Below are 22,514 nucleotides of genomic sequence, written 5' to 3' on the forward strand. Positions count from 1 at the left end.
TGATGCGGCCGTGACAGACGCAATACATGCAAGAGGTTGTAATATAAAACCTTGTTGAACAAACATTTTCTTAAGGTAACCTTCTAATTTTTTATCCATTGGATCAGAAAAAGCACAGCTATCCTCCACCGGGATAGTGGTACGCTTAGCCAGAGTCGAAACCGCTCCCTCCACCTTAGGGATCGTCTGCCATAAGTCCCGTGTGGTGGCGTCTATTGGAAACATTTTTCTAAATACAGGAGGGGGGGAAAAGGGCACACCGGGCCTATCCCACTCCTTAGTAATTATCTCTGTAAGCCTCTTAGGTATAGGAAATACGTCAGTACTTGCCGGTACCGCATAGTATCTATCCAGCCTACATAATTTCTCTGGAATTGCAACGGTGTTACAATCATTCAGAGCCGCTAATACCTCCCCTAACAGTACGCGGAGGTTTTCAAGCTTAAACTTAAAATTAGAAATGTCTGAATCCACTCTAATGGGATCAGAACCGTCACCTGCAGATTGAAGCTCTCCGTCCTCATGTTCCGCATACTGTGACCCAGTATCTGACATGGCCCTAGTATTATCAGCGCACTCTGTTCTCACCCCAGAGTGGTCCCGCTTCCCTCTAAGTTCTGTCAATTTTGACAAAACCTCAGTCATAACATTAGCCATGTCCTGCAATGTGATTTGTAATGGCCGCCCTGAAGTACCCGGCGTTACAATATCACGCACCCCCCGAGCGGGAGATGCAGGTACTGACACGTGAGGGGAGTTAGACGGCATAACTTTCCTCTCGTTGTCTGGTGAAAGCTGTTCAATTTGTACAGATTGACTTTTATTTAAAGTAGCATCAATACAATTAGTACCTAAATTTCTATTGGGCTCCACTTTGGCTTTAGCACATATAGCACAGAGATATTCCTCTGAGTCAGACATGTTTAACACACTAGCAAATAACCAGCAAACTTGGAAATACTTTTCAATTCACTTTTATAAATAGTATGCAAAAATGCACTGTGCCTTTAAGAAGCACAGAAGGATATGACAGTTGAGTACAATAAAACAGATAATTTTATGAAAAACAAACTTTTTTCTCAGTAAAAATACAATTTTAGCAAAGGATTGCTCCCATTAGTAATGGATAACTAGCCCTTTAATAGCAGAAAAAAAGTACAGAATGTAACGTTTTTTATCACAGTCAAGCACAATCTCACAGGTCTGCTGTGAGTGATTACCTCCCTCAAAATAACTTTTGAAGACCCCTGAGCTCTGTAGAGATGAACCGGATCATGCAGGGAAGAAAAACAGACTTGTGACTGAATTTCTGATGCGTAGTAAAAGCGCCAAATTCAGCCCCTCCCCCTCACACACAACAGTGAGGGAGATCAGTAAACTGTCATAAATCAAATAAAATGCCCGCCAAGTGGATAAAACTAATGCCCAAATAAGTTTTCACCCAGTACCTCAGAAATATAAACGATTTCACATGCCAGCAAAAACGTTTAACATCAATAAATGTATTTGTCATAAAAAGCCTGCTGCAAGCCGTTTTAACTGCAAAATAGGCTAAAGTTTTATGTAAACAGTATTATTTCAGTGAAATGCCATTCCCCAGAATACTGAAGTGAAAATATACATACATGACAGCCTGATACCAGTTGCTACCACTGCATTTAAGGCTGAACTTACTTTATATAGGTATTTGCAGTATTTTCTAGTCAATTCCATTCTCAGAAAATAATATGCTGCTACATACCTCTTTGCAGGTGAACCTGCCCGCTGTCCCCTGATCTGAAGTTTACCTCACTCCTCAGATGGCCGAGAACAGCAACATGATCTTAACTACTCCGGTTAAAATCATACAGAAAAAACTCAGGTAGATTCTTCTTCAAATTCTCCCTGAGAAGGAACAACACACTCCGGTGCTGTTTTAAAATAACAAACTTTTGATTGAAGTTATAAAAACTAAGTAAAATCACCACAGTCCTCTCACACATCCTATCTATTAGTTGGGTGCAAGAGAATGACTGGGTGTGACGTAGCGGGGAGGAGCTATATAGCAGCTCTGCTGGGTGATCCTCTTGCACTTCCTGTTGGGGAGGAGTTAATATCCCAGAAGTAATGATGACCCGTGGACTGATCACACTTAACAGGAGAAATTGCCTTTCAAAAAGTCTTTAAGGGACCTTGTGGTACTGACAAGATGTATTCGATCATCTCGCCAGAGAGGAGAGCTTTAGATCATTAGCCTTATGTCTCTCTCTCTGTGGGCCCAATGATCTAAAGGTCTCTGGCGAGATTATTGAAGAATGCTCGACAGTCCTTCTATTTCCCCAGTGAAATGATCTAATGCCTCTTTTTACCCTGAAAACAGGGTGTCTCGCTAAGGGGCATATACTGCATTTTTGTATAGGGAAGTGACACATACATTACAAAAGTGTTCAATGAAATTTGTATTTTAAAAATCATACAAAATTAATAATTGGACCATTCCCACAAATATATACATGAAAAAATTGTATTGTTTAGCAAAGTATTCCTTTCCAGCAAGCCCCATAAATTTCAGTTAACACTTCTGTTGCTGGTGGGAGGAGCTGGAGCACAGTCTGGTTAGAGGGATAGTGAAATCCTTTAGTAATGGGCAGTAACACTTCTTACAGTACACTAAATGCAAGCCTGTTGGCGGTCCTGCTGTACGATCACCCTGCACTGTGAGGAACACATGGTGCTTAGATTTCGGTGTGACTTGCTCTGGGGTTATTTAGATCCCTCTCTGCAGAAATAGGACAATTGCACCTTAAAGGGACACTCAAGTAAAAATTAAACTTTCATGTTTCAGATAGAGCAGCAATTTTAAACAACTTTCCAATTTACTTCCATTAACAAAATATGCACAGTCTTTTTATGTTTACACTTTTTGAGTCACCAACTCCTACTGAGCATGTGCAATCATTTGAAGAATATACGCATATGCATTTGTGATTGGCTGATGGCTGTCACATGATACAGTGGGAGTGGAAATAGACATAACTGAAATTTGTCAGAAAAAAAATCTACTTCTTATTTGAAGTTCAGACTAAGGGGTATATTTATTAAAGTGGACATAATATGATGTAGCGTATCATGTCCGCTGCACATCGGTAATGGCCGACAGCATACGCTGTCGGCATTTATCATTGCACCAGCAGTTCTTTTGAACTGCTGGTGCAATGCCGCCCCCTGCAGATTTGTGATTCGATCGGGTTGATTTCTGTCCACCGCCTCAGAGTCAGAGGACAGGTTATGGAGCAGCGGTCTTTAGACCGCTGCTTCATAACTTCTGTTTTCGGCGAGCCTAAAGGCTCGCCGGAAACACGGGGCATCAAGCTCCATATGAAGCTTGATAAATTGAGCCCTAAGTGCTATTACATTGCCTTGTTATTATGCATTTGTTGATTATTCAAATCTACTGTATTTAGTGGTCCTTTAAGTGGGGGAGACTCTGTGACAGAGGAGGATTCTCAGGCCAAAAAGAAACTATTCAACCCTTTATTGGATTTAATTTGCTTTCATTAACAAAAGTGTATAGATTATATACATATAAATACAGTGTGTTTGTATATATATATATATTGTGAGGGGGAGAGTGGAAGTCTTGGAGAGTTTCCACACTTTGTTGTAGAACTTGCTGATATTCAAAATCTCTGCTCAGGCAAGATGATCTAAGGCATTTTGTCACTATGGGTAGGTCCCATAAAGATATTTATCTCACTATGCAGGGTTCTTGATGTGATGGAGAGATACATACATTACAATATAAGGTCTAAAAACAATCCCAAAGATATTGCATTATTTCTCTCCATGCCAGCAAGCTTTTAAATATCAGACCCTCTATTGCTGTCTCTCTCTCTCTCTCTCTCTCTCTATGTCACTCTCTCTCTCTCTCTCTTTCTATGTCTCTCTCTCTTTTTATGTATCTCTCTCTCTCTTTCTATGTCTCTCTCTCACTCTCTATCTCTCTATGTATGTCTCTATCTCTCTATGTATGTCTCTCTCTCTATGTATGTCTCTCTCTCTATGTATGTGTCTCTCTCTCATTCTCTATCTATCTATCTATCTATCTATCTATCTATCTATCTGATAACTAGTTTAGATGTCTAAAGTTATTTTTACAAATGTTGACCTTTTAAATAAGTAGTTTCCACAACATTAACAATAAGCATTCACACCTGCTTTCCTTTGAATACAGATATAGGTTGGGCCATTGATTCTCCATGGGACAATATCAAATCCAACATTCCATCTCCATCAAAGTCCGTCACAGCTCCACCTACAACATGTATATCAATACAAATGTATGCATAAACTTTGAATTGAAAAAAACAATCACATTTGAAAAATATGTGTGTGAAAAAATGTGCAAGGGAACGGGAAAATGATTTACCAAAAGTTGTAGCTAAGATACTTTTGGAAAAATAAATACAAAAGAAATGTTGCAGCGCTAATAACAGTTACCAACGTATACCTTGGAATATGGTAGAAGCCATGTGAATGGATACTTTGGGGGGCTGGAGTTGGGAAACACTGTACAAAAAGTCTCCTTTAGAGGTCTCTTTTTCCAAAAAAGTCAGCAACCATTTTTTTACTCATTGCTATGGCTTTGTTATTAATGTCTTTGTTATAGGTTTAGCACATGCTTTGTTATTAAAGCCTTTGTTATAGGTTTAGCCCAAAATGCTTTGTTTTCCAAGTAATATGTTTGTAACAATGCAACTTAACATGACAAAAACTCACTGTTTTTTAAACAATACAATTAAAAACATTAGTGCTTAACTCCAAAAATCCAAATTTGTATACAAAAATATTGTATAGCAGCTCAGATCCCACCCCCAAAAAAAATTTCTTTTGTGATTCAGATAGAGCATGACATTTTAAGCAACTTTCTAATTTACTCCTATTATCAATTTTTCTTCGTTCTCTTGCTATCTTTATTTGAAAAAGAAGGCATCTAAGCTTTTTTTTTTTATTCAGAACTTTGGACAGCACTTTTTAATTGGTGCATAAATGTATCCACCAATCAGCAAGGACAACCCAGGTTGTTCACCAAAAATGGGCCGGCATCTAAACTTACATTCTTGCATTTCCAATAAAAATACCAAGAGAATGAAGAAAATTTGATAATAGGAGTAAATTAGACAATTGCTTAAAATTTCATGCTCTATCTGAATCATTAAAGAAAAAAATTGGGTTCAGTGTCCCTTCAAGATACAGACATATCACTGGCTTTTCAAGTAGGCTTAAACAAGGATGTTCAGAGACCTTCATAGAATCAAATGGTCGTTGCTCAACCTAAAGTAATGTATGTTATAATAAATGCAAGATTGATGATGACAGCAGACATGTTTAAATGCAGTTTTCGCTCTTAAATAAAGCATGTAATTAATAGTTCCATATCATTTGTATACATTTTTGTTACAATTAGCATGTTTAAACCAAGCACTTCAATGTATTTAAATTAATCTAACTGTAACTTGTTCATAAACAAACAAAAAATGTTTTTTTTTTTAAAGTTTAATAACAATTAAACTAAACAAGCACATTGGGGGGAATCATGCATAAAAAAATGCCTCTTAAAATAGGATAAAATCTACTTTCAACATATCCAATATGTAGAATTGGAAAAGACAAGAAAATCCTTTGAAAAATGTTTGAATACTGATGTCAAATTGTGTTTTGTTTTTACCAAAATTATTAACTCAAGTCACTAAACATCGTAGTTAATTAGTATATAATGAGAAAAATAAGATTGATATTGCATGCACCTTCTCATCTCTTAGAATTTAGTTTCATGCAGTATTTTAGCAAATATTGATTAATAGAGGTTATACTTGGATGTGGTTTTTAAACCAGCAGTGCGGGTCTCAAAAGATTATTTTTTCAAACATCATCTAACATACTCATGCATTCTATTCCTGTCTTTATATTATAATGCTTTTTTCCAGCAAGTCTCTTGATAGCAGATGTACTGTAAAGAATTTTACTTGATTTTTAGAATGGATTTATCCATGCGTATATTTATTTTCAGAAAGCCTTTAATAGCAACAGAAACACTTTATTTTTTAATATAACATTGATTTTTTAAATATATTTTAAATATTATTTACTGTGAATTGCTTGTAAAATATTTTATCTGCCATGATGTTTAGGATTAGCATTAATATGATGTCCAAATTTAAAAAGGAAGGCATTCCCCATCAGCGCAGCAGGATATCTGTTATTCTTTTTAATTCTATTGGTTTCTCATTTCAACTTAACCTTGAATATAATAAAAGATTTGTGTTGCTAATTTATATGGTGCATGACATTTAGCAAATATAAAACCCTGTAGTATGAATATTTAGGTCTCTCATTAATGCATTTGAATGATCCTATTTGTTTATTCAGTCCCATAACATTTAAAAGAGACACAGTTAACAAAGCTTTACTGCCACCCCCTGGAACAACAGTAAAACTGCATGCTTAATACCACACAGAAGGGTATATATGTCTGAATTTCTTTTTCTCTCCCAAAAAGCAAAAATAAGTGCACTAAAAATGATTCAGTATCAACCCAAAAGTTGCAATATACAACAGATATTACTTTAGTGAAAGGGTTTTACAGTCTCCTTTTTTGCTCACCATAGCATACTGTGATATGTTATGTGTGTGTGTGTGTGTGTATATGTATACAAGTCTGAATATGATTGTGTGTGTTTGTGTAAATGTGTATGCATGTGTTTATTTGTGTATTTGTGTGTGCATATCTACTAGTGTGAGTATGAGTGTGTGTTTGTGTGTATATGTATGCATGTCTTTAATTTTGTAGTTGTTTGTATGTGTGGGTGTGTATGTATATGAGTGTGTATGTTTGTGTATGCATGTTTTTATTTGTGTGTGTGTGTATGTATAGTAGTGTGAGTATGAGTGTGTGTGTTTGTGTGTATGTGTATGCATGTCTTTAATTTTGTAGTTGTTTGTATGTGTGGGTGTGTATGTATATGAGTGTGTATGCATGTTTTTATTTGTGTGTGTGTGTGTGTGTGTGTGTGTGTGTATAGTAGTGTGAGTATGAGTGTGTGTGTTTGTGTGTATGCATGTGTTTATTTGTGTATTTGTGTGTGTTTGTATCAGTGTGTGCTTGTGTACGTATACTAGTGTGAATATGAGTATGTGTGTTTATGTGTATGCATGTGTTTATTTGTGTATTTGTGTGTATGTATCAGTGTGTGTTTGTGTATGTATACTAGTGTGAGTATGAATGTGTGTGTATGTGTATGCATGTGTTTATTACTGTGTGTGTGTGCGTGTATAGTAGTGTGAGTATGAGTGTGTGTGTGTATGTGTATGCATGTGTTTGTGTAGTTGTGTGTATGTATCAGTGTGTGTTTGTGTGTGTATACTAGTGTGAGTATGAGTGTGTGTATGCATATGTTTATTTGTGTATTTATGTGTGTATGTATCAGTGTGTATATACTAGTGTGAGTATGTGTGTGTGATTGTGTATGCGTGTATTCGTTTGTGTTTTTGTTTGTATGTATGTATACTAGTATGATTGTGTGTGTGTTTAAGTGTATGTGCATGCTTGTGTATGTATCAGTGTGTGTGTGTGCATGTATACTAGTGTGAGTATGTGTATGCATGTGTTTATTTGTGTATTTGTGTGTGTATGTATCAGTGTGTGTGTGCATGTATACTAGTGTGAGTATGTGTGTATGCATGTTTATTTGTGTATTTGTGTGTGTATGTGTGCGCATGTATACTAGTGTGAGTATGTGTGTATGTGTATGCATGTGTTTATTTGTGTATTTGTGTGTTTATGTATCAGTGTGAGTATGTATACTAGTGTGAATATTAGTGTTTGTGTATGCATATGTTTATTTGTGTGTATGTGTCTGCAGTTGTAACCTATACTTTGGCAAAACAAATATTGAGACAATATAACTATCAAAATACAATTACCAAAATAACAAATATATATGCATACCGAAATATACTTAAAATGTTAATCTAAAGCTACATAAGATCATTTTTCTAGTGGCGATGAAGCAAAAAAACCTTCCAGCTACCTCTTGTTCACTGTTCAATATGAGAGAAATAATGGGCATGTATATAAAGCTTTTTAATCTTTTTGAATGGGCTAGTATATCAATGTAATAGCTAAAATCCCCATGAGATAAAGATAGTCACACTGGATATGGTTGCTTACATCTGAAAAAGGAACGGGTGAATCAAGTGCAGTATTTAAAGGGGAAATAATCGGACAGATTACGAGTTTTGCGGTAAGAGGGGTGCGGTGCTAACTTGCACGTTATTGTCACCGCTCACTTACCTACAGCGCTGGAATTACAGGTTTTTATAAACCCGGCGTTAAAAGACAAGAAGGGAGCGCAGAGCAAAATTGAGCTCCATACTGCACTCCAATACCAGCACTGCTTAAGTCAGCGGTGAGCACTGCTTAAGTCAGCGGTGGACTGGTTGTACGTGCTCGTGCACGATTTCCCCATAGACATCAATTGGGAGAGCCGGCTAAAAAAAAAAACTAACACCTGCAATAAAACAGCGTAAAGCTCAGTAACGCAGCCCCATTGATTCCTATGGGGAAACACATTTTATGTTTACACCTAACACCCTAACATGAACCCCGAGTCTAAACACCCCTAATCTTACACTTATTAACCACTAATCTGCCGCCCCCGACATCACCGACACCTTTATTATACTTATTAACCCCTAATCTGCCACTCCGGACATCGCTACCACTATAATAAACATATTAACCCCTAAACCGCTGCACTCCCGTCTGGCAAACACTAGTTAAATATTATTAACCCCTAATCTGCTGTCCCTAACATCGCCGCCACCTACCTACATTTATTAACCCCTAATCTGCCGCCCCCAACGTCGCCGCCACTATACTATATTTATTAACCCCTAAACCTAAGTCTAACCCTAACACCCCCTAAATTAAATATAATTCAAATAAATATAAATAAAATCTACTATTAATAACTAAATAATTCCTATTTAAAACTAAATACTTACCTTTAAAATAAACCCTAAGCTAGCTACAATAGAACTAATAGTTACATTGGCCTCTATTTATCAAGCTGTCAACTGCAAATACGCTGGAATCCCGCAGCGTATTTGTGGCTAGCCTGATTCGCCGTAGTTATCAAGCCCTACAGACCGGCAAAAGTAGAATTTTGTGACGTAACATACGATCCACCGGTCTCAGTCCGACACAGATCGATTCTTACGTCACAACAGATGTTCCGAACGCAAGTTCGGCACAATCTGACTACTTTTGCTAGTTATCAAAAAGCTAGCTGGTATGCTCGGCACTATTCTAACCCTAACCCCCCCCTAATTTACATATAATTTAAATTAATCTTAATAAATATTCCTAGCATTAAATAAATTATTCCTATTTAAGAATAAATACTTAATTATAAAATAAACCCGAAGCTAGCTACAATATAACTAATAGTTACATTGTAGCTATTTTAGGATTTATTTTTATTTTACAGGCAAGTTTGTATTTATTTTAACTAGATACAATACTTAAATAGTTATTAACTATTTACTAACTAGTTAAAATCAATACAAAAGTACCTGTAAAATAAAACCTAACCTAAGTTACAATAAAACCTAACTCTACACTATAATTAAATTAATTCCCTAAATTAAAATAAATTAATTACAATTAAATACAATTAAATAAAATTAACTAAAGTACAAAAAAACCAAACACTAAATTACACAAAATAATAAAATCATTACAAGAAGTTTAAACTAATTACACCTAATCTAATCCCCCTAATAAAATAAAAAAGCCCCCCAAAATAATACAAATCCCTACCCTATACTAAATTACAAATAGCCCTTAAAAGGGCTTTTTGCGGGGCATTGCCCCAAAGTAATCAGCTCTTTTACCTGTAAAAAAAAAATACAATACCCCCCCAACAGTAAAACCCACCACCCACACACCCAACCCTACTCTAAAACCCACCCAATCCCCCCTTAATAAAACCAAACACTACCCCCCTGAAGATCACCCTACCTTGAGACGTCTTCACCCAACTGGGCAAAAGTGGTCCTCCAGACTTTCCGAAGTCTTCATCCTATCCGGGCAGAAGATGTCCTCCAGATGGCCAGAAGTCTTCATCCAGGCGGCATCTTCTATCTTCATCCATCCAGAGCGGAGCAGGTCCATTTTCAAGCCAGCCGACGACTACCCAACGAATGAATATTCCTTTAAATGATGTCATCCAAGATGGCATCCCTTGAATTTTGATTGGCTGATAGAATTCACCCAATCGGAATTCAGGTAGGAAAAATCCTATTGGCTGATGCAATCAGCCAATAGGATTGAAGTTCAATCCTATTGGCTGATCCAATCAGCCAATAGGATTGAGCTCACATTATTTTGGTTGATTGGAACAGCCAATAGAATGCAAGCTCAATACTATTGGCTGATTGCATCAGCCAATAGGATTTTTCCTACCTTAATTCCAATTGGCTGAATTCTATCAGTCAATCAAAATTCAAGGGACGCCATCTTGGATTACATCATTTAAAGGAATATTCATTCGTCGGGTAGTCGTCGGCCTGGAAGGATGCTCCGCGTTGTTCTGCCCATCTGGAGGACCTCTTCTGCCCGGATAGGATGAAGACTTTGGACCGTCTGAAGGACCACTTCTGCCCGGTTGGGTGAAGACGTCTCAAGGTAGGGTGAAATTCAAGGGGGTAGTGTTAGGTTTTATTAAGGGGGGATTGGGTGGGTTTTAGAATAGGGTTGGGTGTGTGGGTGGTGGGTTTTACTGTTGGGGGGGTATTGTATTTTTTTACAGGTAAAAGAGCTGATTACTTTGGGGCAATGCCCTGCAAAAAGCCCTTTCAAGGGCTATGTGTAATTTAGTGTAGGGTAGGGCTTTTTATTATTTTGGGGGGCTTTTTTATTTTATTAGGGGAATTAGAGTAGGTGTAATTAGTTAAAATTCTTGTAATTATTTTATTATTTTCTGTAATTTAGTGTTTGTTTTTTTTTGTACTTTAGTTAATTTTTTTAATTTTATTTAATTGTAATTAATTTATTTTAATTTAGGGAATTAATTTAATTATAGTGTAGTGTTAGGTGTAATTGTAACTTAGGTTAGGTTTTATTTTACAGGTAAATTTGTATTTATTTTAGCTAGGTAGTTATTAAATAGTTAATAACTATTTAATAACTATTCTACCTAGTTAAAATAAATACAAAGTTGCCTGTAAAATAAAAATAAACCCTAAGCTAGCTACAATATAACTATTAGTTATATTGTAGCTATCTTAGGGTTTATTTTATAGGTAAGTATTTAGTTTTAAATAGGAATTATTTAGTTATTAATAGTAGATTTTATTTATATTTATTTGAATTATATTTAATTTAGGGGGTGTTAGGGTTAGACTTAGGTTTAGGGGTTAATAAATATAGTATAGTGGCGGCGACGTTGGGGGCGGCAGATTAGGGGTTAATAAATGTAGGTAGGTGGCGGCGATGTTAGGGACAGCAGATTAGGGGTTAATAATATTTAACTAGTGTTTGCCAGATGGGAGTGCAGCGGTTTAGCCCTTAAAAGGGTCTTTTGCAGGGCATTGCCCCAAAGAAATCAGTTCTTTTACCTGTAAAAAAATACAAACTACCCCCCAACAGTAAGACCCACCACCCACACAACCAACCCCCCAAATAAAATCCTAACTAATAAAACCTAAGCTCCCCATTGCCCTGAAAAGGGCATTTCGATGGGCATTGCCCTTAAAAGGGCATTTCTCTCTATTGCAGCCCAAAGCCCTAACCTAAAAATAAAACCCAGCCAATAAATCCCTTAAAAAAACCTAACACTAATCCCTGAAGATCCACTTACAGTTTTGAAGAGCCGACATTCATCCTCAACGAAGCCGGGAGAAGTCCTCAGTGAAGCGGCAAGAAGTCCTCAACGAAGCCGGGAGAGGTTTTCATTCAAGCTGGGAGACGTGGTCCTCCAGGCGGGCAGAAATCTTCATCCAGACGGCATCTTCTATCTTCATCCATCCGGCGCGGAACGGGTCCATCTTCAAGACATCCGACGCGGAGCATCCTCTTCTTCCGACGACTACTCGACGAATGAAGGTTCCTTTAAGTGACGTCATCCAAGAATTCTATCAGCCAATCGGAATTAAGGTTGAAAAAATCCTATTGGCTGATGCAATCATCCAATAGGATTGAACTTCAATCCTATTGGCTGATCCAATCAGCCAATAGGATTGAGCTTGCATTCTATTGGCTGATTGCAACAGTGACAGTGTATTTAAAAAAAAATCACAATTTGGGGAATTTTTTATTAAGTATTATGGACATGGACCAAGATTGTTTTGCCTATGCAATTCTGTGCTGCATGCTTAGCTAGAATACTTCAATTTAAAGATAAATTGTTGTCCTCTGAGCCCAATGTCTCTCAGGATCATGCTGTTCAGGCAATGCCACAGCTTTCTAGTCAAACGTCCCAAGCCTCTATGGCGTCACATACAGTGCCCTGCAGTTCCTCTCAGCCTCCTGGAGGAGTTTATCTGCATGCAGATTTTGCTGTGGTATCTGCGGCATTATCTGCTTTTCCTATGCTGGGAAAATGCAAGAGGAAAATTAGACATTCAGATAGTATGGTTTCTGTTCCACCTACTGATGTGCAGGTTGCCCTCCCTCATAAGTCTGATGAGGAGGATACGCCGGTAGCCTCTGAGGGTAAAATCTTAGATTCAGACAGTATTATTCCTTCATCTGATACTGAAGAAGTAAACTCAGATTCAGGGGCCTATTTATCAAAGCGTCAACTGAAAATACGCTGGAATTCCACGTCGTAATTGTCGCGAGATTGATCCGCCGTAGTGATCAAAGCCACAAGATTGGCAAATGTTGAAATTTGTGACATAAAATAAAATCCCGCAATCTCAATCCGACGCAGATCGATGCGAGTTGAAAACCCGTGTAATTTGAGCAAAATTGTGTTCATTCACCCTCCTAATCGACACTATTTGAAGCTTTCACAAAGTTATCAAAAATTCTGCATTTACGCTCGAGTCTTTTCCGACGCAGCGTACCTAGTTTTCAATCCACCACCCTTGAGGTCGCAGATGCCATAGAAGTCAATGGGAGTCTGAAAACACAGAAAGCTTTTGTTCGATACTGCAAGAGAATGAAGTATATTACATAATAAAAGTAAATTAGAAATTTTATTAAAATTGTATACCCTTTCTAAATCAAACAATATTATTGCTCCACATTTGGTGCACTAGTAGATATAGGGATAAAAATGAAAAATACATTACTACTTATGGATTATGCTACAACTTTGTCTCTCATTACAAAGCAAGGGGACAATATTATTTCTACATATTTGGTGCAAAGTTTTGCCCCAAACTTGTTGCACTGATATAGAGATTCAAATGAAATAAATACACAACATAATACAGCCAACTTCCTTTTTATTTGTTGGAAAAATCTATGTGCACCATGTTTAAGCCATGTAATACAAGTCACACTCTCCACTTCGTTCCATATTTGACGCAACACTTTTCGCACCAATTATGGCGCAAACTCCTAAATACCCCACACACTAGTGAATTTTTCCCTCACTTTTGATTGGAATATGCATAATCACTATTTATGACTTCAGCCAATCTGATTCAAATAAACATTCTAAACTATCAATAACGAATCAAATTGCTCGATACTTGTGTCATTGATTACTCATCAGAACGTGTAAGTGCCATTTGTTACATTGTGTATTATACTTTGAAAGTATGCATATGTGAATTTAGTATTAAAGGGACACTGAACCCAATTTTTTTCTTTCTTGATTCAGATAGACAATGACATTTTAAGCAACTTTCTAATATACTCCTATTATCAAATTGTATTCATTCTCTTGGTATCTTTATTTGAAATGCAAGAATCTAAGTTTAGATGCCGGCCCATTTTTGGTGAATAACCTGGGTTTTCCTTGCTGATTGGTGGATAATTTCATCCACCAATAAAAAAGTGCTATCCAGACTTCTGAACCCCCAAAAAAAGCTTAGATGCCTTCTTTTTCAAATAAAGATAGCAAGAGAACGAAGAAAAACAATAATAGGAGTAAATTAGAAAGTTGCTTAAAATTGCATGCTCTATCTGAATCACAAAAGAAAAAAATTTGGGTTCAGTGTCCCTTTAAAGATAAACATTGATGCTGACATTAGGACACACAGTGTAATATTTTAGAAGAGGATTTTAAAACTCGAATTGATGTTTGATTCAATATAATCTAAAGATGATAGCTCAAAGGGATAGCCCACCTAACTTTAAACTGTCATGATTCAGATACAGCAGAAATTAAAATCACCTCTTTACTGGCATGCTATTTTCAGTGTATTTCTTCTTTCTCTTGAATTTCTTTTTTAGTAAGAAATGCCATTTTATATGCCAGCCCATATTATAACACCTGTGTAGGGGTGGATTTTAAAAATAGATTGCAATCAGGAAGGGTTAGACAGGTGCAGAGAGAGAACTGGCCCAGCTATTTAAGGGACAGGAAACCCCAAAATATTCTTTCATGATTTGGATAGAACATACAATTTTAAACAACTTTCCAATTTCCTTCTATTATCAAATTTGCTTCATTCTCTTGTTATCCTTTGCTGAAGGAACAGCATTTCACTACTGGCAGCTAGCTGAACACATCTATTTAGCCAATCACAAGAGACAAATGTGTGAAGGCCCCAATTAGCAGCTAGCTCCCACTAGTGTAGGTTATGTGCGTATTATTTTCCAACAAGGGATACCAAGAGAACAAAGCACATTTAAAAATAGAAGTGAATTTGAAAGTGTTTTAAAATTACATGCTCTATCTGAATCATACAAGTTACATTTTTACTTTCCTATCCCTTTAAAATATCCATTGATTGCAAATAAATACATATGAAACTCTGATTACATGTTATATTCGCAATTATTCCTGCTCAGAATAATAATACATTTACAATATATACATATAGTGGTATAAATAAACACAGAGATATGACAGACAACATTGTTTAGAACTTAGGGACATGTAAATATGTTTGCAAAAGATTTCTGACATAACACACACACACACATATATATATATATATATATATATATATATATACACAAGTATGTGCAAGGATATATGTACAATTTCTAGCATTAATAATAATTTAAAACATAAATAGAAAATTTGACTCCTAGAAATACAAATACACATTCATTTCTGTGAAAGTATCGTATAACAAATCAATATAAAAATAACTTTCAATGAGATATTGTTTGTTCAGTTACAAATTAATCTATTTCTTGGACATTAACAGATGAAAAATAAAAGATTAGCATCAGAGAAATGGGCTTGTTCATGGACAGTAATGGAATTGTATGAATAAAGTTGTGAAAAACCCGAATAACCACGACATCGATGACTGTTAACACCAGTCCGATGCTCTTCGTATCGTACTTGACGCGCATGTTTTTAACGGCTTTTTTTTTATAAATAGGGAGATCGTATTCAGGTCCGCATCAGCGATGTCTAGCGAGTGTATTGACCTTCGTAAATGCAACATAATTGACCCTTTGATAAATAGGCCCCTTAAGCTTGAACACCTTCGTGTACTGTTAAAGGAGGTATTGGCTACTTTTGATGACTTTGATATTTCTGTCGTTGTCAACCTTAAGAAGTCTAGTAAACTTAATAAATACTATGATTTTCCTTCCTCTGTGGAAGTTTTTCCTGTGCCAGACCGTGTCACAGAGATTATTTCACAGGAATGGGAGAAGCCAGGGATTCCTTTCTCCCCGTCTCCCGTATTTAAAAAGATGTTTCCTGTTGCTGACTCCATTAAAGATTCTTGGCATATGGTGCCTAAAGTAGAAGGGGCTATTTCTACTTTGGCTAAGAGAACTAAGATCCCAGAGGATAGCTGCTCCTTTAAGGATCCCTTGGACAAAAAGCTGGAAGCTTATTTGAAGAAGATGCATGTTCATCAAGGTCTTCAATGGCAACCTGCAGTTTGTATTGCCACAGTAGCAAGTGCGGCATCGTATTGGTGCAATGCCTTGTCTGAATCAATTTTAGTAGAGACTCCGTTGGAGGAGATACAAGATAGGATTGAGGCTCTCAAACTAGCCAATTCCTTTTTTTTTCTGATGCTAACATGCAAGGTATTAGACTGGGAGCCAAGATGTCTGGCTTCACTGACCTAGCCCGCAGGGCATTGTGGCTAAAATCTTGGTCAGCTGATGTTACCTCTAAGTCCAAGCTTCTGGCGTTTCATTACAAGGGGAAGACCTTGTTCGGACCTAGTCTGGCAGAAATAATTTCTGATAATACGGGTGGAAAAGGGTCTTTTCTACAGCAAGACAAGAACAGACTCAAAGGACGTCAAAGTAATTTTCATTCCTTTCGTAACTTCAAAAGTCTTCCTCTCCCTCTTCCAAGCAGGAGCAGTCCAAGTCTTCTTGGAAGCCCAATCAGTCTTGGAATAAGCGGAAGCAATCAAAGAAACCCTCAGCTAAGTCTAAGTCAGCATGAAGGATTGGCCCCCAGTCTGAGTTCGAGGGGCAGATTTTCCCTGTTTTGTCAAGTGTGGAGATGAGATGTCCCAGAACCTTGGGCTGTGGACATAGTATCTTAGGGTTGCAAAGTACAATTCAAAACTTTCCCTCCCAGGAACAGATTCCACCTCACAGGGTCTAGAATTCTATTCAAATGTGTTTGTGGTTCCCAAAAAAGAGGGAACTTTTTGACCCCTTTTAGACCTAAAGTGCCTCTACAAGTTTCTCAGGGTACCATCTTTCAAAATGGAAACCATTTGTTGCATTCTTTCTTTTGGTCCAAGAGAGTCAGTTCATGATGACTATAGACCTGAAGGACGCGTATCTTCATGTTCCCATCCCCAGGGATCATCACAAATTCCTGAGATTCGCCTTTCTAGACAAACACTTTCAGTTTGTGGCTCTTCCGTTTGGCCTTGCCACAGCTCCCAGAATTTTCTCAAAGGTTCTGGGGGCTCTCTTGGCAGTGATCAGGTCTCAGGAAATTGCAGTGGCACCATACCTGGACGACATATTGGTTCAGACGCCTTCTTTTCAACAAGCAAACTCTCATACAGAGATGTTGTTGTCTTTTCTACGTTTCCATGGTTGGAAAGTGAATCTGGAAAAGAGTTCCCTTGTTCCAGCTACAAGGGTGGTTTTCTTAGGGACCATAATAGATTCCCTATCTATGAAAAATTTTCTGATGGAGTTCAGAAAATCCAAAAATCTCTCCTTTTGCCTCTCTTCTCAGTCTACTGATTGGCCATCAGTGGCTTAATGTATGGAGGTAATTGGTCTGATGGTCACTTCCATGGACATCATTCCCTTTGCTCAATTACATTTGAGAGCTCTGCAATCATGCATGCTCAGACAATGGAACGGAGACCATTTGGATCTGTCTCAAAGGATAGATCTAGACCAGTCGATAAGAGACTCTCTCCCATGGTGGCTTTCTCAGGACCATCTGTCTCAGAGCACATGCTCCTGGAGACCTTCCTGGGTTATTGTCACCACGGATGCCAGCCTGCTAGACTGGGGAGCAGTCTGGGACTCATTAAAGGTGCAGGGACTATGGACTAGCTCTCCCTATAAACATCTTGGAGTTGAGAGCGATTTACAATGCTCTGATGGCTTGGCCTCAATTGTCCTTAGCCCGGCTTATAAGGTTTCAGTCAGACAACATCACCTCAGTGGTTTACATCAACCACCAGGGAGAAACTCAGAGTTCCTTAGCCATGAAGGAGGTGGCATGCATTATTCAGTGGGCGGAAGCTAACAATTGTTATCTGTCACCCACATTTCTGGAGTGGACAATTGGGAAGAGGATTTCCTGAGCAGATAGACATTTCATCATGGGGAGTGGGCTCTTCATCCGGAGGTGTTCTCCAAGTTAACCCTCAAATGGCGGGTGCTGAAGTTGGATCTAATGGCGTCTCGGCAGAACGCCAAGCTTCCAAGGTACAGTTCAAGGTCAAGAGATCCTCAGGCCACTCTGATAGATGCCCTGGCGGTTTCTTGGGATTTTGGTCTAGCATACCCGTTTCCTTCGTTTGTGCTCCTTCCACGAGTTATTGCTCGTATCAAACAAGAGAGAGCATCAGTTATTCTAATAGCTCCAGCATGGTCTAGCAGGATCTGGTATGCAGATCTGGTAGTGAAGATGTCTTCTCAGCTGCCTTGGAGGTTTCCTCTGAGAAAGAACCTAACTCAGGGTCCATTCCTCAATCCAAATCTCGTTTCTCTGAAGCTGACTGCATGGAGATTGAACGCTTAGTTCTGTCTAAGCATGGATTTTCTAAGTCGGTCATTTAACCCATGACCCAGGCTTGCAAGCCTGTTACTCGAAAAATTTACCATAAGCTATGGCGTAAATACCTTTATTGGCGGGAATCTAAGGGCTACTCTTGGAGTAGGGTCAGGATTCCTAGAATTTTGTCTTTCTCCAGGAAGGTCTCGAGAAAGGGTTGTCAGTCAGTTCTCTGAAAGGTCAGATTTCTGCATTATCTATTTTGTTACATAAGCGTCTGGCGGATGTGCCAGATGTTCAATCTTTTTGTCAGGCCCTGGTCAGAATCAGGTATGTGTTTAAACCTGTTGCTCCTCCTTGGAGCCTTAATCTTGTTCTTAAAGTTTTGCAGCAGGCTCCGTTTGAGCCAATGCATTCCATAGATATTAAAGTTGCTATCTTGGAAGGTTTTGTTTCTTATTGCTATCTCTTCTGCTTGGAGAGTTTCGGAACTCTCGGCTTTGCAGTGTGATTCGCCTTACCTTATCTTTCATGCGGATAAGGCGGTTCTTCGTACTAAATTGGGGTTTCTTCCTAAAGTGGTTTTCGGATAGAAATATTAATCAGGGAATTGTTGTTTCTTCTCTCTGTCCCAATCCTTCTTCTCATAAAGAACGTCTGTTGCACAATTTGGATGTTGTGCGTGCTCTAAAATTCTACATACAGGCGACTAAGGATTTTCTCCAGTCTTCTGCTCTGTTTGTTTGTTTCTCAGGAAAGCTTAAGGGTCAGAAGGCTACTTCTACTTCTCTTTTCCCTCTGGTTGAGAAGCATGATTCATTTTCCTTATGAGACTGCTGGACAGCAGCCTCCTGAGAGAATTACAGCTCATTCCACTAGGGCTGTCTCCTCTTCTTGGGCTTTCAAAGATGAAGCTTCTGTGGAACAGCTTTGCAAGACTGCAACTTGGTCCTCTCTGCATACCTTTTCCAAATTTTCCAAATGTTATACTTTTGCCTCGGCTGAGGCCTCTTTTGGGAGAAAGATTTTTCAAGCGGTGGTGCCTTCTGTTTAGGTCTGCCTGTCTTGTTCTCCCTCCCTGTTCATTCTGTGTCCTCTAGCTTGGGGTATTGGTTCCCACTAGTAATTGAATGACGTTGTGGACTCTCTATATCTTAGGAAAGAAATCAAAATGAATGCTTACCTGATAAATTTCTTTCTTTCCGGATATGGAGAGTACATGACCCCACCCTTTATTAAGACAGTTATTTTGACTAAATCTCAGGCACCTCTACACCTTTGTGTTATTCTTTTTCCATTTCCTTTTGGTCGAATGACTGGGGATTATGGGTAGGGGAGTGAAACTTAACAGCTTTGCTGTGGTGCTCTTTGTCTCCTCCTGCTGGCCAAGAGTGATATTCCCACTAGTAATTGAATGACGTCATGGATTCTCCATATCCGGAAAGAAAGAAATTTATCAGGTAAGGATAAATTTTGTTTTTACCACTATTCATTTACTTATTTTTTCTTTACTTATCATTACATACTATAAAGTTATTGTCTCCTCTTTCTTTTACCTGAGAAGGGGAATGCTTAAACTATGATCTGTAACATGCATTAGGATTAGGATTGAAAAATAGCGGGTTACATCATGTGACTGGCTGACTCGGTTGAGGGTTTATAACATTTATGGAACAAATCCCCAAGGTGGCACTTGAAAACAAATTTGTTGGCAATCTGCATTTATACAATCACCATATTTCTTAATTTCATAATAATAAAAAAAATGTTTAGGAATCCATGCTATATTTTAGAAAATAATCTTCAATCATTGACATGTATCATGGATTTTGAGAAACATTTAACTAACATTTAATGAACCTTTAAATTTAAAAATGATCATAGATTTGGGCACAAACTTTTAAAAAGGTTCACTACCACTGGCTATAGTCTAGTTCCCAAAAACTAACTGTAGCCCTATCAAGAAATACAAGTGCAATACTAACCGGTTCCGCGACCTTCAGGCTCCGAGGCATCTCCAGGATTAAGTTCCTCCATGAACGGGTCAGCATGTTCCCTGCGACCAACCCTTTGGGAAAACAAGACAGGCTCATATCCTAGTATAATGCTGAAAATCATGTCTGTATAACATATGTCATGCAACTTACTCAGTTTGTATGTCAATGCATTACTATGTATGTCTCTCTATTGTTAATTGTGAGGTTGCAGCATTGGGCAATACAAGTCAGAGCTCAAACATTAAAGCCATTTAAAAAATGTTAATTTGTGTGTATTTTATATTATTATTTGACAGTTTTATGATCAGCTGTATTTCTAAGAAGATGATAGAGCTACAGCTGCGGCAGAGTGATTGAAAACAGGCAATTACAGCAGTCATTATGTGCAAAGCATTACTATCTTATGAGCAGTATTACATTCTTTAATGTGCCTGTGTGAAATGAAGATAGAGAAACACATTATTCTTTCTCGCAATGAAATTCTGTATCACACAGCTGACAATTACTGATCATAGCAACATGGTAACGGGTATTTTCATGTAAGCATCACAAGTTCGTCTACTGCACATTCATTCTATTCTAAAATATTGCAATTTTATTTATTTATTTATTTATATATATACACACACACACTCGCACACAGTACTGTGAAAAGTTAAAATGCTTTAAAAAATAGAGATGTTAACAGTTTATTTTTATCAGTTAACAAAATGTGAACAAAAGAAAAATCTTTGCCTTCAAAACAGCATTAATTCTTCTAGGTACAATTGTACAAAGTCCACGATTTTGTAGGTATATATGGCTTTATTACAAGTGGAGCACTAACTTGCGCTCATGTTACAAGTTGAAAGTAAACGCGACCGCACAATGGGGCCGAATTACTAAGCTGTGGATGCAGCTGTTTCCGCGCGAGCCTTCTTAAGACCGCTGCTCCTTAACTCATCTGCCACCTCTGAGGCGGCAGACCCCAGTCAGGATGATTGACACCCCCTGCTAGCGGCCAATTGGCCGCAAATCTGCAGGGGGCGGCATTGCACAAGCATTTAATTAGAAATGCTTGTGTAATGTTAAATACCGACAGCGTATGTATATATACAGTATATATATATATATATATTCATATAGAAATATATTTTACAAAAATACATTATATATGTAATGTATTTTTTGTACAATATATATCTATACCTATATATATATAGGTATAAATATTTTAATACATTATATATATATATATATATATATATATATATATATATATATATATATATATATAAAAATAAATAGAACATTTTCTATGTGAAGAACATTGGAATGTAAAATATATATAACTACCGTCAGGTTAGCGCTATAGGCTTAACTCCTGTCGGGTTAGTACACGAGCAATAACTGTTTGTTCTTTTTTCAGTTTGAGCTCTCCATTTAAGTCTATGGGGAGAAGAAGTTAGTGTGGTCGCAATATACAAAGTCTTGAAGTTAGTGCGCATTGGCTTTCACTCATGCGCAAACATTTTACTTTCAACTTGTAATACAAGCGCTAAACCGTAGGCATTATTCTTTACTTCTGGTGTGTTTGCGCGTGAGTGAAAGCACTAAATAGCGTCTAATTTTTCATCTGGCCCATAGTCAGGTGGCATGATTAAACAATTATAACAAACAGGTGCTAATGATCAGCAATATAATATATAGGTTGAAATACAATCATTAACTGAAACAGAAACAGCTTTGTAGGAGGAATAAAACTGGGTTAGGAAGAGCCAAACTCTGCTAACAAAGTGAGGTTGCTAATGTCAAAAGTCATACACCATGGCAATACTGAGCACAGCAACAAGACACAAGGTAGTTATACTGCATCAGCAAAATCTCTCCCGGGCAGAAATTTCAAGGCAGACAGTGGTTTCCAGATGTGCTGTCCAAGTTTCAGAAGCACACAGAAACGGGCAACGTTGAGGACGGTAGATGCCGTGGTCGGTCAAGGAAACAGTGCAAACACCATACTTTCCTTCCTTTGTAATCCGAAGATGTCCAGCAGCGCCATCAACTCAGAATTGGCAGAAACCAGTGGGACCCTGGGATACCCATCTATTATCTGGAGAAATCTGATCAGAAGGGGTCGTCATGATAGACTTGCGCCAAAAAGCCATACCTCCTATGTGGAAACAAGGACAACCCA

The 22,514-nt window shown here is 37.8% G+C and overlaps 1 protein-coding gene across 4 annotated transcripts in view; it reads right to left on the minus strand.

The window, feature by feature from the left end:
- The window catches only part of CRTAC1 (cartilage acidic protein 1), a 1,047,407-nt gene that overhangs the window by 99,754 nt on the left and 925,139 nt on the right, over positions 1-22,514 (minus strand). For all 4 annotated transcript variants that reach the window (XM_053692551.1, XM_053692550.1, XM_053692553.1 and 1 more), the window contains exons 9-10: positions 20,330-20,412; positions 4,194-4,294 (exon numbers count right to left, since the gene is read on the minus strand). In XM_053692551.1, the coding sequence (XP_053548526.1) occupies positions 4,194-4,294; positions 20,330-20,412 (184 nt within the window). The remainder of the gene's footprint in view (positions 1-4,193; positions 4,295-20,329; positions 20,413-22,514) is intronic.

Source organism: Bombina bombina, chromosome 9, assembly GCF_027579735.1.
Source record: "Bombina bombina isolate aBomBom1 chromosome 9, aBomBom1.pri, whole genome shotgun sequence".
NCBI classification, from domain to species: domain Eukaryota; kingdom Metazoa; phylum Chordata; class Amphibia; order Anura; family Bombinatoridae; genus Bombina; species Bombina bombina.